The sequence below is a fragment of the Anas acuta genome, chromosome 3, assembly GCF_963932015.1.
Source record: "Anas acuta chromosome 3, bAnaAcu1.1, whole genome shotgun sequence".
Taxonomy (NCBI): Eukaryota; Metazoa; Chordata; class Aves; order Anseriformes; family Anatidae; genus Anas; species Anas acuta.
Window position 1 is genome coordinate 38,648,295 of NC_088981.1, and position 15,804 is coordinate 38,664,098.

The 15,804-nt window shown below is 39.4% G+C and overlaps 1 protein-coding gene across 1 annotated transcript; it reads left to right on the top strand.

The window, feature by feature from the left end:
- Positions 1–8: 8 nt before the first annotated feature.
- On the top strand, positions 9–15,772 carry ABCG5 (ATP binding cassette subfamily G member 5). Its single transcript, XM_068676698.1, has 13 exons — positions 9–329; positions 675–796; positions 1,220–1,356; positions 1,606–1,704; positions 2,656–2,788; positions 4,310–4,449; positions 5,329–5,458; positions 7,829–8,042; positions 8,294–8,499; positions 9,169–9,307; positions 12,066–12,251; positions 13,984–14,096; positions 15,248–15,772. Exons 1-13 carry the CDS (start codon positions 208–210, stop codon positions 15,439–15,441), a joined length of 1,935 nt encoding a protein of 644 aa, XP_068532799.1. The 5' UTR covers positions 9–207; the 3' UTR covers positions 15,442–15,772.
- Positions 15,773–15,804: the final 32 nt, after the last annotated feature.

Consider the following 15,804-nt stretch of genomic DNA (forward strand, 5'->3'; position numbering starts at 1 on the left):
ATAGCGGGCTCTGCTGATTGCCTATCAGTTGTTCTCAAGAAAAGAAAGCACAGGGAGCCGCTCGGTTTTCTTTTAGGCATTTTCCCTGGGTGGTGAGGGCTGGGGGCAGCGAGTTGCTCCAGCCCAGAAGGAGCAAGGAGCTGCCCGTACCCGGCGGAGGCATGGTGGCAGCGTGAGGGCGGCAGCACACGGGCCCGGCACTGGAAGATGTCGTGCAGAGAGCCCTCTGCCATGGAGGGGGGCGGCAGCGATGGGCAGGCGGGTGAGGTGAAGGCTTTGGCACAGCCTCCCAACAGTATCAGCGTGCGGAGTGTCTCCTACACCGTCAGGTAGGACTGGGGAGGGTGGCAGGGGGAGCCCCCAGCTGCTGGGAGCTGCCGTGACCTGGGGATGGAGGGGAGAGGGGCAGGGACAGGTGGGCTGCGGGCTTGGCTTCAGCCCAGTGAAGACTGGCGGCCATTTTAGGACCACCTGCCTCATGGCGCTGGGCCGCCGCCTCAGGGTGGGGTGGGTGGCTCGGGGGAGGCAGAGCAGGTCTCTTCTCCAGAGCCAGGAGTTTTTCTTCAAATGTATTTGAAGAAGATGCTGTAAAGTGTATTTCCTGTGCTGGTGTGCTTCACGCAAAGCTTTTTACATCTTCGCTGTTTCTTCCTTTCTGATGTTTGTTTTCCAAGAGAGCGTGTTGGCCCCTGGTGGAATGTGCCTTTGCACCGTAAAAAATGGACTCGGCAAATACTTAAAGATGTTTCATTTCACATAGAGAGTGGCCAGATTATGGGGATTTTAGGAAATTCTGGTAAGTTGTTCTTGTACCTTAAAAGAATAAAATCAGAGTTAATACTAGTGACTTGCATGGTAACCTGAATGTGACTGAGTGTGCTTTAAATAGTGAAATTGCAATTGCTTTTAACCCTTGCATTGCGAAAACATGACACTTGTTTTCAGAGTTCTATCTTCTGTCATCTAACTGACAGTTATAACTTCAGTAAGATATTAGGTTACCTCTAAACCCAAATGGTCCACTATAAAGTGTGAATTTCTGTGAAATAAATGTTAATTCACACACACACATGTTCTAGGTTTCCATTTACTTCCCTATTTCTTTAACGTTATTAAGGAAAAAAGATTTCTTGTTCTCATGTCTTCATCGAAGTGAGGCTATCACACTTGGGATTGCAAAATTCATCTCATCATATGATTAATTTCTTTTGTTTGAAAGGATCTGGGAAAACAACGCTTTTAGATGCAATATCAGGAAGACTGGGACATAAAGACAGTTTCTTTGGAGAAGTATATGTGAATGGCCGTCATCTGAAGAAGGAACAGTTTAGAGACTGCTTCTCTTATGTACCACAGGTTAATCTCCTCATTTGTTTCTGTATACTATACTTCCTCCTGTGTATTAAAAAAAAAAAAAAAAAGGAAAAAGAAAAGTGAAAGTTGCTATTGTAATGCACTATTGTATTCTGACTACAGTTTTGCAATTTCAGTAGTAAATGTAGTACGAAACATTTAATAAAATGCATGAGTGAATGAACGTGTGCGAGCAAAAGCAGTCTCTTAATTCCTACTGAACTAACTCCTGCTTCCTTCATCTCTTTTCAGAATGATGCTTTGCTAAGCTTCCTCACCATACAAGAGTCTCTGACCTACACAGCTTTACTTGCTCTTCAGAAATGCTCCAACAGTGTCATCAAAAAGAAGGTTTGTATATTATCATCTTCCACCAAAAATGCAGACATGACATCACGTAATGCTTTCACTGACTGTTTTATGTTTAAGAGGTTTCCTGATCTTTATTCTGCGGCTGAGTAATCCTCCTCCTGAGCCAGGAGTAGAACACGGACCCCTCGGCGCTAAGCACTTCCACAGGGAGCTTGTGGTGATGCCTTGGGGAACAGCCAATATGATGGAACAAAACTCTTCAGCCCAAAGCTGCAGCAGTTAACTGCTGCCCAATGTGCTGCTATAATATAGCATACAGAGCTCCTTGTTGGCATCTAGGAGACACGTACCTCTCTGGGGTGCTTGAGGCCATGCAGGCTGGCGAGTCTCATGAACAGCAGAGATGTCTTTGGCGCTACTCTGGCTCCTTAGGTGCTCTCTCACTAACCAGGGCAGCCCTGAAAAGCACTACTAAGCTCCTTACAAGCTACCTTCTCCATAGAACAGGTGTGTTTCTGATCTACTAGAGGGCTCTTTTGGGCCTCTGTTGAGAGTAAAGATTAGATGCACCTAATCAAAGGTGCTAGCTTTCTGTCTTCTCTCTTCACCTGTCTTCCATTCAGTATTTCATACTGCCCCCAAATTGATTTGCCTTTCTGCTCCCTTATTGTGGAAGCAAGACCAGCACATTATGTTTAATAGCATAACTTCTGGCACCACCTTCAAAATGCTCTTCTCTTAATGTCAACTGAAGCTAAAATTCTACTCATTTTAGAATAGAAATGAAAATGCATTTTAAACACTAGTTGAAATACTGTATTAAAAATAATCAAATTGAAATGAGGCCAAGTACCTTCCAACTAGAATGGATAAAAGCAGCATATTGGGAAAGTCTTAGCTTAAAATTATGCCTTTTTTTGTTATTTTTTTTCTCCCTGAGTATCTGAGTTGGACAGTAATTAGTCTTTCTAAATTGTAATTATTTTTCAGGTAGATGCAGTTATGGCTGAGCTGAGTCTTAGCCACATTGCTGACAAAATAATTGGAAGCCGTATTTTTGTAGGAATTTCTGGAGGTGAGAGGCGTCGTGTTTCAATTGCAGCCCAGCTATTACAAGATCCAAGTAAGTACCCCTGTGTGGAGTTTCAGAGTAAAGCAGAGCAGTGTCACTTTCTGCACCTGCTATGGTCTTTCATAAACCACTTCAAAATCCAAAAGCAATTTTGTTCTATAATTCAGCAAAAGCTAGTCTAGCAATAACAGAGAAGGGTGAGCCATTCAGGTCTGCCATTAATCTATTAGTTGGTCTTGGAAATCAGTGAATTTTAAAATCTTAGGGAATGAACATACATTTAGACCTGCACTTATCCATTTTACCTCTTTCTGGGCTCCCTCTTCCCATGTACGAAATGTTGGTTGATGCGTTGATTGATGGTTTATTGAACCAATTAGAGCTGTACATAAGCAAGCACTGAGTTTTGTAGTGGAGTAACTGTCATTGAACCACGTATGTGTGAGTGTCACATAAATGCCAAAGTCAAAAAGACAGCACATGAACTTTGCTCACTTGGAATGTATACAAACAAAACAGAGTAAATTGCTCAAGAGAATAAGAGCCCTCATGTTGTATTTCTCTAGTTAAGAATCCAAATATTGATGCATACCATGCTCTCTATGTGGTTGTAGTTTTACTGTAAAGAAAACCAAGTCGGATGAATGAAAAAGCAGAGTAACAGAGTGAGTAGGATTAGCCACGGGAAACAGCATTGTAAATTGCATCAGTTTTAAGATGGTTTCTTAAAGGTGCTAGAATCTTGCAGAGCCAATGTATACCACCCATTTCTTGGACTCCAGAGACCTTAGAGCACTGCAAATGCACTAGGACTGCACACCAGGCAGGAGGGAGAATTTAGATTCCACAGGCACTGTGTGCTACTGGTGATTCCTGGACAGTTCACTGGGGGCATTCATTGCTCACTAAGCTCATGTTACAATAATCCTGTGTAAATAAACCTGAAAGTTCTCCTTCCTCCTCTTTAAACCCTAACTGAAGTTGAGCTGCCCTCTTCTGTACTTTATCTTATCTATGTGAAAACAATCAATTTGACTAACTATTACCCTTCCATGTGCAATAAAACGATAAAGAAAATGAAGTTAAAAAACACCACTGCTCTCATTTATGGAATTATACATGTCATATTTTAATATAACTCTTAATTTGCTCACAATTAATTCACTATGTATATATATCTTTAATTAAGATGATAACTTGAGGTTAACTCTGTCAGTTATATTTACATTTGCATACACGATGAATTTTATCTTAGAAGCAGGTGTAGACATCAAATCTGTTTCGGTAATTTTCTGATTTCACCTGAACATAGGAAAAAAAAAAAAAAAAAAAGATTATGCTATGATCTTGCTGTAGTTCTTTGTCCTTATTCCTAGTAGCTGAAACTGAACCACTGAAGCTAACTACAGATGAAATACCAAGTCACAATAACTGTGCATGCTCTGCTTACCCATGGAACTTCACATGTAAAGCAATTTCTACAGTATTGGTCATACTAGCTTGAAATGCAGAAGCTGTAACATTTGCTCTCTGTTGGCCTGAGTTTTAATGCTTTTTCTTGTTGCTCCACAGAGGTCATGCTACTTGATGAACCAACAACAGGGCTGGATTGCCTGACTGCAAACCAGATTGTCTCGCTGCTCTCAGAGCTTGCACACAAAGACAGGATTGTGATTATTACAATTCATCAGCCTCGCTCAGAACTCTTCAGGGTAAATTACATCTACTTGCTGCTTTCTCTTTTACTAGCTTTTTTGTACTTAAGTTCTTTTTGGGATAAAAGCACAAGGTCCAGTATAGTTGCCTCAAAAAGCTCCTTTACTTCCTCCCTGTGTAAATTCAGCCTTGTATTTTAACCTTGCAGCACTGGCCTTCTGCCACTTGCAGGGTGTGCTAGGACATACACTGCTCTGTGCCAATAGTGCAGATGCTGACTGTGCACCTAACGTTTGTGATAGGAAGCTACCCAAATAAAAAGTACTGGCAGAAGCCATGTAAATCCCCCAGGTGTGCTGGCACTTTAAAAACTAGCACTTTAGCAATACGTATTGCTATCTCAGTAATGCTTGCAGCTCAAGACAGAAGAGTGACAGTGGATTTAAAGTGGCCCTGGTGCTTTGGGAATATGGGCTGGTCACAGCTGGCGGGAACCCTGTCCTGGCAAACGTACACCCAAACAGCAGCGCTGTTGAAGTCCTTAAGCATTTCAGGATAATCTTCCCAGAATTCGGGGGATTGTGCAGGTAGAGGCTATTAAATGCCAAACGAGGTCAGTCAGTAAGTGAAGGTGCAGTGAGAAGTGAAGTCCCCAGGTCTCAGTTCTGTTTGTGGATTACCTCTGTACGCTGCTGGCTCTGATCGTTTTGAGAATCACTAGTTTTAAGAGCTTACACATGTGTCATCTTGCATAACCATTTAGAGGAGTGACGGAAAGGACAAACTTCCTTTGACAGAAATATACTAAGGAAGTTTGAATGTGTCAAAACTACTTTTCCTGTCAAAGCATTTTTCTTACCAAGACAAAGCTGTACTCAAGAATTAATGTACTTCTTCTCAGTACGTGTTGCTACAATGCTAATTTGCCCCCACAGTTATTTGACAAAATAGCCATCATGAGCTTTGGAGAAATGGTTTTCTGTGGGAGCCCTATGGAAATGATCACATTTTTTAGCAACTGTGGCTATTCGTGTCCTGAACAATCAAATCCTTTTGACTTCTATGGTAAGTTTATCTAAGTTGCTTTGGTAAGAATATGGGCTTTCTTCAGACAAACAAGTTGTTTTCTTCTCCAAGTTGAAGTTCTTTTTCCAGAGATAGAAGTGTGTTTGAATTTTTCTCTGACTTTATAATTGTGCTCAGCTCAAAGGAGAGAGAGAGATGGGCCCTTGGTCATCCATATGTCCACATAAAAACAACACAAGTTTGCAGTAGGACTGAAAGACCACAGAAAGGAGTTAACTACCAATAAAAAGGGAATGTCATCTTCATGAAACCTGTGAGCTCCTGATAGCATCTCCCTATGGCTGTCCATTGGACATAAGAATACCAATTTCATCCCCAAACTGTGGGAAGTCTCGTGCTCTCACAGACTTTCATAATGCCAAGCAACTGAACATGGTTGTTACATGGAGGGAGAGGTAGTAAAAAAATATAGGATGACCAAGGGATGAATTTCCAGACATTCACTGTTTGAGATTTTAGAAAGTTTGGGGAGTTTCTAGTACTAGGGTGAACTACTGGAGCAGAATGTATGGATGCTTCAGGAGGTAATGATAGCGAGCTGTTTGCATATTTTTATTTATTTTTTTTAACCAATTCAGGATCAAAAAAATGTCTGCAAGAGATTTTGAAAATGAGGCTTGGTTACACTGCAGGGCATCTGAGTACCTGATCGAGTGCAAAAATGTTTGAAGAACATGTGAACGTCTTTGTGTGTGTGTCTCTGCACATGTATGTGTGTGAGTGCGCGTATATCTTATATAGTTTGTAGGCTGACTTCTAACAACACAGCTGAACAATAAGCAGAGAATTTGACCAATCCAAAAAAAAACTGTGTTCAGAAACAGCACATTGAGAGGAGGCAGTGTTTTTCTATTGTCAGGATGGCATCCTAACTAAATTCAGAGAGAAGAGAGGATGGTTGTTGACATGACGCTGGAATGGGATGAAGCTGAAAATACTGGTGTGACAGTGAGGATAATTTTGTCTTCATGAATTTGAATAGTCTTGAAATGCATAGATGATTTGAGATTTAGACCCACATTTAAAACAGCTTGGTAAAGAAAGTACTGCATTCTTCAAATGTCAACCTTTGAATGTGACAAGAAAAGGAAAAAATACAGTTTAGAGCAAAGAATCATCAGAATATTTAGTCTTTGGAAAATTGGTAGTTTATATTTTTTGTGTGATTTAATGATGTGAATGAAGGGACAGATTCTGATATCATTTACACCAAAAGTAGAGGAAAATAAGATCTGATGTATTGAGCACGGATTATATTGTCGAAAAGCTGCACATTGTAAAAGTGCAATTGCATGATAGACGTTAGATATCTGGTCCAGAAGTGAAGTCTTCAGTTTATGCTGACCATTGAATAAAATTATGCTAAATTCCAGCTTTCAGAACACCAGGGAAGTGTTCATAATCTTAAATTGGATTCTGAGCACAAATTAAGACTCTTGGACAAGGGCTACAGATACCCTTTGCTGTTGTATTTTGAAGTTGAGCATAACACTAAAACTGAAATCTAAGGATGATACAAACCTTAAAAACAGGTAACTGTGTTCAGCTATTCCCGTGAACAACAGTCTGGTTTTTGAAATGTCAAATAATTCATTGCTACTAGGGTTAAGGAAAATGTTCACTACATTTTTGCACTACTGTTGAATCCGAATGACTTGTACGAATAGCATGCATAAAGTTCCCATCTGCCAAGAAGAGTTGCTGGTGTCAGGAAATAGGGATCGATGGATTTATCAGAAAGGGATATTAATGCCATGAAGTATTCACAGTTCATAAATACGTTCCATGGCAGCAAGTAATATTTTCTTTGGCTTGTGCTGAGCCTGCTAGGGGCACTTGACCTGCACAACGTCTTCTAACTTCATGTTAACGTGCAGTAAAGTGTCTTTGCAGAATGAGCTCACACTAACTGAAAAATAAAGCTCCAGGGTTATGGAGGAGTAGGCAGAAGACACAGGAGAATCAGGGAGCTGTATCAGAGTATGAACACCTGAGAGAGATGTGACCACAAAGCCGTCTTTTCATCCATATCATTGCTCACCCTCCGCTGGGGATCTGTCTCATTCTCAGCAGCAGTAGTGCTTCACAGGTAGCACAGCTCTGTGCTGTGCAAGGAGAACACTAAAGGGCTGACCAGCACCCTGCTAAGTCCTTGCAGTCCCAGACACAGAACCCAACACCTTGAAGGTCCTACAGGAGCCACAAAACACGGAGATGGCTGCACAGTCATTCAGTCACACTGCTTCAAACAGAAGGGAGGAGTGAAATAAACTTCACCTCTTGCAAGAGGGGAATAGCTAAGAATGGAAAGCGATGTGTATATATACTAAAAATGTTGTAAATTTACAGTGGATCTGACTTCTGTGGACACCCGAAGCAAGGAACGTGAACTTGAAACCTACAGTAGGGTTCAGGTAATCACATCAGCCTACAAAAACTCAGAGATCTTTAGCAGAGTACTGGAAGCCATTGAAAGGACAAGGTGTATGAAAGATCGGCCACCTATACCATTCAAAAACAGAGACTCACCCGGTGCCTTCTCCAAATTATGGATTCTTTTCCGGTAAGACTTTTGTTTTGTTTTTAAAGAATATTCCTTTGCTTTGTTTTCCTTACCCACTAATCTCTCAGGCTTTTTCCCTGTTTGTGTAAATGCACTTTCTTGGTATTTTGGTCTACCACTTCACTTGCCTATTTTTTTCATACTCCTTTTTTCAGGGACATACTGGATGTAAGATTTTTTCAAAGCTAAATATCCTACCAACATGTGGTCGGTCATAGCTAACAAGTATTTTGTTATTGTTTCACTTGCAGGAGGATAACAAGAAATTTCTCCAGAGATAAGATGGGCATCATCATGCGTCTCCTCCAGAATCTTCTTTTTGGCTTGTTTGTAGCGTTTTTCCTTCTCAGACTAAGGACTGACATGAGAGAAGGAGCAGTGCAGGACCGTATGGGGCTTATCTACCAGTGCGTGAGTGCCCCCCCCTACACAGGGCTGCTCAATGCTGTTGCCCTTTGTGAGTTTCCGTCCTCTGTTCTGTGCAGCAGCAGGTATTGCTGCTGCTATTTTGTAACTAGGAATAAGTATTTTTGCAGATTAAAAGGATCGTTTAAAGGATCCTTATAGTTTTAGGTAATGTCAGAGTTGATGCAGAAGCATGAAATTCAAAAGTGAAGTTCCTGCAAGCTTTGCTATGCAGAAAAAGATGAGTGCATGAGAGAAGCTCCAGGTTCACTGCACTGAAGGAAGGAATATGCTCTCATCCCTGCCTCTCCCTTTTTACAGCTGTGGAGATGTGTGTGGAGGTGCTGTCGTGAACTATGCAGGAACTTGCCTGCATCTAGCATTGTAAAGGCAGGACAAAGTCTAGGTTTAAAGTTTACCAACTTAAGATCAAATCCAAAGACACATGGTAAGGGTGGAAGTACAAGGCAGCTTTGACAGCAAGCAAGGATAATTAGATTTAAGACTATTATGTGGTGATTATGTTTTTATTAGAGGGTGTTTCTCTTAGAGCTACTATAGATTAGTCACACAAAGACCAACAGTAGTTTTTATTTACAGCCCTAGAAACTGTTCTGCTCATGTAGGGAACATATACTGCTGTCATTTTTGCTAGAAACAAGTCTTGTTTCTTAATTCAATGAGGATTTATTTCTTATGTATTTAATTGTATTTAATCCAGTTCCACCTTTACGTGCTATCAGTGACCAAGAAAGTAAAGATGGCTTGTATAAGAAGTGGCAAATGCTTTTAGCTTATATACTGCACTTCCTGCCCTTCAGTGTCATCAGCGTGGCAATCTTCAGCATCTTCATATACTGGTAAGCACTTGTTGCACCTGTTAGATTGTTGTTTTCTTGTTATTAATTTCAGTTCCCTTGTCAGCAGTAGGCCTCCTGGTGTGGCTTCATGCTGTTGTCTCTCAGAATCATTCAGATCATTACAGAGAAAGTTTAAGGAAAGATGATGCGATTTTAACTTCTCTTTCTCAGGCAGTGCTAAGACTAGGTGTACATTTCTAGTAGGAGGTGTTAAATAAGATCAGGGACTTAAGCAGCCCTTAAGACTTACCAGTCATGCCAAAGGCCAGCTGAGCACTGCTGGGGTATTTGCAGGAAGGCTTGGTGTTGCAGGTAGGTCACACTCTGAATGCACACACGCAAAGTTTCACATTTCCTTGAGTGTTTGGGATTTACCTACAACATATGTGTGTGATAAGATCCAGAATCCTCTCTTCACTCTCCAAAGAAAAGCACAAAAGTGGATTTCTGGTACTGAGAGAAAGGATTTGATAGTAAAATTGCTTCCCCTGTACATTAATTTCCTCACATCATTGTGAAATACACCACAGAATTTGGTGATGAAATATTTTATCCTTTGTTTTACCTGTCAGATAGGTCTGGTGTTCTTCATTCTTGTTCTGTTCATTTCCCCGCTTCTGCTTGCTTATTCTGAATTTAATACAGTTCACGGTTGCTATAGTAAGGTAATAGCAAGGTAGTGAGGGACCCATTTCTGTCCTTTAGTCTTTTTCTGAGTTGTTTTCCTCGTTGTGAAAGGAGCGGGGTGTACTGCACTAGAGCTTATTTCTGTTTTCAAGTGGCAGCTGATGTCTGCAAAATGAGTGTGGTGACTTCGTGCCTGCTGGTTTCCCCATTCACACCACGGAGCTCGAATCCAGTGGGCTGTAGCATGAGATTTGGTATCCTTGGCAGTGCTCGGCCAACGGCTGGGCCTGATCATCTTCGAGATCTTTCCCAGCCTGAGTGACTCTGTGACTCTAATCACAGAGTGACAGTCTGCGGTAGAGCAGGTACCAACCACTGGCAGGCTTGGTGGTACATGAGCACGGTGCCCATGAGCATCACGAGCCTCTGCTTGCCACTTAATCCTTACCAGACAGGAAATTCGTATGGCCACACTTTCCCCTTGTGCTTTGGTAGCTTCAGCCACAATCAGGAGCAAAGCTCGTGGTTCTAGTTAGCAGGTAACTACTGCTGTTAGCCTGCGCGTGTCTCTGTGGTCTTGTAGTTGTTTGAAAGCCATCAGTAAGCAGAGTGTCAGAGTGACTTTGTAGTGCCCTTAGGCCTCTAAGGGCTGGCAGTTCCTGTGGAATTCTGAAGATTGGAGCTGTGCAGGGCTAAACTTTGCTCAACTGACTAACTTTTGAGAGGCTTTTATAGCCTCTGGTGTGCGTATTTACAAGCCATTTTATCTCCGAGTTTATGTATGCAGGCACATAGAGGCAGAACCAAACTCTTACCGGATCAGGCACACGACAGGTCCGGCAAAGACCAAGTACTTCTGCATGGCAGTCAACTGAACACACGCTATTTGTGCATTTGCCCAGCGAAGGATGCCTCTGGGAAATGCACCAACAGTTTATGTTGTCCTACCCTTTTATTGCTGTGATTTTTTTTTTCTTCTGCTTCTATTCCTGCCCTGATTTACTAGCCTGGATCCGCGTAGCTCATAGTAAGAAGTATTGGAGCACTTCAGAAAAGGTGATGCTTTAATGCTAGGACTTTGGAGAGCTGCTCCTTCTGTACCAAGCTGTGATTAGAGGTTGTTAAATACCCGCTCGCTCAGTGAGTGTTTAATACTTGAAGAGTCCATGTTCAGCCACCTATTTATAATAGTGATTATTTCAGTGTTACATGCAAAAAATGCTACAGAAAAGACTGTGAGAAAATTAATAGTTCTATTTTAAGATCATGGTTCAAGCATGGTGCATTATAAAAAAGACAGAGGGCCCTGAGCAATGAAGATGAAAAAGTAGTGTTGAATACCTGCCTGTTAGCTAAGCAGAGTATGCAGTACATACCTAGAATAAGGCAATTTTGGTGTGAGGTATTGTGAAAAATGATTAGTAATATGTCACCATATAATAAAAGGTTTTGTCATCTGTCACATATGCTACAAGGCTGAATTGAGTTTGCCAAACAATTGCTGGCTTTTCCTAACTTTTTACTCCTTAGTACAAATTGGGTGTGGTGGTACATTTCCTTAATTAATTGAGGGAAAAGGTAGGAACAGCAGGTTGTTTATTCAAGACCGTACAAATCTGGAGAAATTGCATTTGGATGAATTACAAGGGTGCTGAATTCATTTAGTTTTCCTTTTGATTAGGATGAACATATCCATTTTTACGTTTGCAAGGACAGTATCAAAAGTACAAAATTCCCTCTTAATTATCTGCATAAAGATGTTCTTTTCAAATGTGACTTACATAAATAACTTAAGCGTATAGACTGTGAAGGTGGGCCGATGTTAGTTTAAATGATCTTTAAAGCCATGGTGGTTATCTTGAAATAATACAGATTTCTCCTTGTTACATCTTTATACATATATACCCTGTTTTAATCTAGATGGAGAAAACCTAATGTGTCTGCACACATGAAATTAAGGGATGTCCTTCCTGTTAAGGCTCCAAAGAACGTGCAAGGAGCTAAGGGATAAACGGTTCACTTAATGTGCTGTGATTGCAAAAATTAATAAAGCCAAAAATAGTGGTTACATTTCAAGTCTAGTATCAAACCCATGTTTTTAAAATTTTCTTCTGTTCATTTTTTTGTACAGGACCGTAGGGTTGTATCCTGATGTTTTCAGATTTGGAATTTTCTTTGCTGTTGTCTTTGCATGTCATGTAATTGGTGAACTACTTACGCTCGTAATGCTTGGTGTGGTTCAAAACCCAAATATAGTCCAAAGTGGAGTGGTGCTGCTTAACTCAGCAGGCGTGGTAGTGGGAACGGGACTTGTAAGGTAAGAAAAAGTTTTATTTATGGTGTTATTGTTCAAATAGTCTACCTATAGAGGAGTTTCATGAACGATCTGTGTTTCTTAAGTAGCATAATGCATAGGTAGCAAGGGAACAAAAGTGCCACTTTTATCTTCAAAAGAAGAACTATCTAATCACGTTAGATGTGGTACTAAATACAAATGCACACATAAATAATAACTTTACATATCAGCAAAGATATTAAAATGTTTAATTTTTTCACTGTCTTATTTTGGAAATAAATGGGAGATAAAACCAAGCAATTCAAATCAGCCAGCTCAGCTGAATACTTTCGGTAATGCCAACATGATTCCCTGAAATGCTGTCCATTTTCAAAAAAAAAAAATATATATATATATATATATATATATATATATATATATATATATTTTATATATATATATAATTCTTCAAAAAAATATATATATATTCCGGAGCTTTCAGTAACAGTATTTAGTAACAGGTACTAAATATTGGAATTATGGTTTTAGGAAAAAAAAAAAGTTTTTCTCAGTTATCTTAGTAGTGTTCTTCTGCAGTGTAGTCATTATAAATTTCAGACCTTTTTTTTTCTGTGTAAAGTCAACAACATAAAAATGTTAAATCAATAATTAGTTTTATAAATAGGAAGGAACATTTAAATTCGCTTGCTGCATCATTGTGCATATACATGTTTTTGCATGGTACTTTGACGAGTTTTCCCCTTGCATGTCAGCATTGAAACCATCATTTCTTTGAGAAACATCTCAGAATAAACATATTAGTGAAATGTGTGCTTCAGATGCCTAAAAAATATGATATGCACAACTGAGCCCTTTCCAATGAAAATGAAATAAGCTTAACAATACATGGCATTAGGTTGTCCTCAAGAAAAGCATGAGTCTTCACAAAGCTGATGATGTTTGTTCACAGATCTCAGCTAATACTTGTTTATCAAATAAAACTAAGTTGATATCTAATTAATGTGGCCCCTACCTAATTTCAGGAATATATATGTTTCTAATAACAAGACAGTTATTCCTGTTACTGTAGTTTTTTAACTTAAAAAAACAATGTTTTTTTTTAAAGTATTAGCCATGTCTTCGCTGTAAAGTGAGGCTAGAAACCACTCTAATTAATATTGTGAATCTCTGTGATAATTAAACTTCATATACAGTGAGGTATATTAAAAATGGCATGTGTTGTTGTTTTAGTTGTTTAATTATAAAAAGTCTTGCAAACTTTTAGGTGCAAGAATTGCCCAGTCTTGTTGAATAATAATATTTCTAAATGTTCACAATCTACTTCTCTTCATATTCTTCTTTGCTTTATTACTGTATCCAGTGAATTGATGCTCACCCTTTTTTAGTTTTGAAGATAGAATGAGGGGGTGGTGGTTTCAAATGTAGAAACAAGGTAGTGTTTATATTAGTTCTTCTCATTTTCAGTTTATCTCTGCAAAATGAATATAAAAAACTTCACAGAATTATTTGTGACTTCCCATAAACAACTTAGGACAGAATGCTATGACACTGCACAGTGTCATAAAGACAGAGACAACCTTTGTTGCTGTTGCCTCATTTAGCACTAAGACAGACTGTTTGAAAACCCTTCATGTACAGTCAAGAAGTCTTGCTGTAACAGGCTATAACCAAAGTTAAGAGATTGTTTTCATTTGGGGCAGAACTGGCTCTTGGAATGTAGCAAAAGACAATTTAACTTCTCTGTTTCTTATAGGACCATAGAAGAAATGCCACCACCTTTTAAAATACTCAGTTACCTTACCTTTCAAAAATACAGCAGTGAGATTCTTGTAGTCAATGAATTTTATGACTTAAGCTTCACCTGTGGTAAGTGTGCAATAAAAAAAAATCTTTAAGTCTAATGTAAATAATTTTAATGAGATGTTGAGGCTTATCTTCCTTCTGCAACCAATAAAAGTATCCTGATAGCTTAAAGATTTAGACAACGTGTTAGCTGTTTAAAAAAAAATCAGTGATTAGTAAAGACTTACTAAAACTCTGTATCTGCAAGCTAGAGAAATATTTGACTACTTTTTTTCCCAACTACTTCTCATTCTTTCCGTTTTTTTTTTTTTATATATTTTTCTTCTTTGTATGTTATTTTATTCCCCTTTGAGTTGATTTAGAAAGTAAACTTCACAGCCTGCTATGTGCTTATCACAACTATTACACATAGAGTATCAACAGAATTATGCAATGCAGGATCAAAGATTGGTGAAGGGAGCAGTACAGAAAACACCTGAGCACATTTTTCCTCTAATTCTAGTGAAGCTTCAGTTCAAATGTGTTTTACCACAGCAAATACTGAGCGGCTTAGATCTCTGTCAGGTTGTGCTTTGCTGTTTGTGAGCAAGATAAGTGGCACAACATTAGAATCAGGTTGGAGAGATCAGAAGGATGATGTGTATCCATCACCAGCAGTAAACTTACAGCTCTGGGCCTGCCCTAAGCTATTCTGGGCTTTGTAGCCAGGTGTCTGTGCTTCTCTCAAAGCAGAGACACATTCCATATTCTTTATTCACTCGCTGTTCGTCATCAATCTCTCCTGTTCCCTTCACTATAAGAAGGTAGGTGGCAACTGTTTGAATATGACCTGGCAAACACCTGTTAGAAAAAGACTCCATGCCTTTGGTAGTGACCATCAGCAGCTGATGGTTAATGTGAATGATGCAAGTCTTGGTTCTTGAGGCCCCCTCTAGACTACCTACTTGAAAAGCCACAAATCTTTTACTTAGTATGAACAAAACAGAAAGCTCCTAGTACACCTTTGTTCATTTCTTCAAAAAAATAAGGCATAGATTAACTGCAGAAACATATGGATTCTCTTACACCCGAAGAGTGGGACCTATAGCTATGAGCAGTAATTCATTACAATAACGTTAAGGCTAGCTACATTACATGTAAGAGGTAGATACTGGAGCCTGAGTTTTAATTTTACCAATTAACCTGCTGAAGGAATTAATTTTTTCTTTTGACAGGGGGAGTCAACAGTTCTACAATTAATTCCGCATGTATATTCTCCCATGGCACCCAGTTCATTGACAAAACCTTTCCTGGTGCATTGTCCCGGTTCACAATGGATTTCTTGTTGCTCTATGCTTTTGTACCAGTACTTGCTGTTATAGCAATCCTGAGCTTCAAAATAAGAGACACAATTATTAGCAGGCAGTGAAAAAAGGTAGTAGGTCTGACAATATGTAATTTTAAATTTTATTTTCTTAATTTCATTATAGTTGAAGTCTCGATTCGCTGGATTTTAGATTTCAGAATTTAAATGACCATACATAAAAAAACACATTCATCTTCTCTTGTTTGTACTAACTGGATGCTTTCCATCTTGAAAAACAAGCTTCTCTTAAGAGGGTGAATGACTTCATGCTATTCCTTGTACCCCACTCCTAAATTAGCCATATCAACAGTATTATATCTTTGAAAAGGCTTTTGAATTTAATTTAGTCTGATGTTGTTGTCATTTTTAGCAATATATCTCACTGGTGCTCTAATTCTTTCTCCAATTTTGTTGTTATTATTTTTG

Excerpts from the sequence above, each read along its gene's own strand:
- ABCG5 (XM_068676698.1), top strand. The coding sequence starts at position 208 with ATGTCGTGCAGAGAGCCCTCTGCCATGGAGGGGGGCGGCAGCGATGGG. Across the intron at positions 797-1,219 it reads GGGGATTTTAGGAAATTCTG|GATCTGGGAAAACAACGCTT; the intron begins GTAAGTTGTTCT and ends TTTGTTTGAAAG. Across the intron at positions 9,308-12,065 it reads TTCAGCATCTTCATATACTG|GACCGTAGGGTTGTATCCTG; the intron begins GTAAGCACTTGT and ends TTTTTTGTACAG.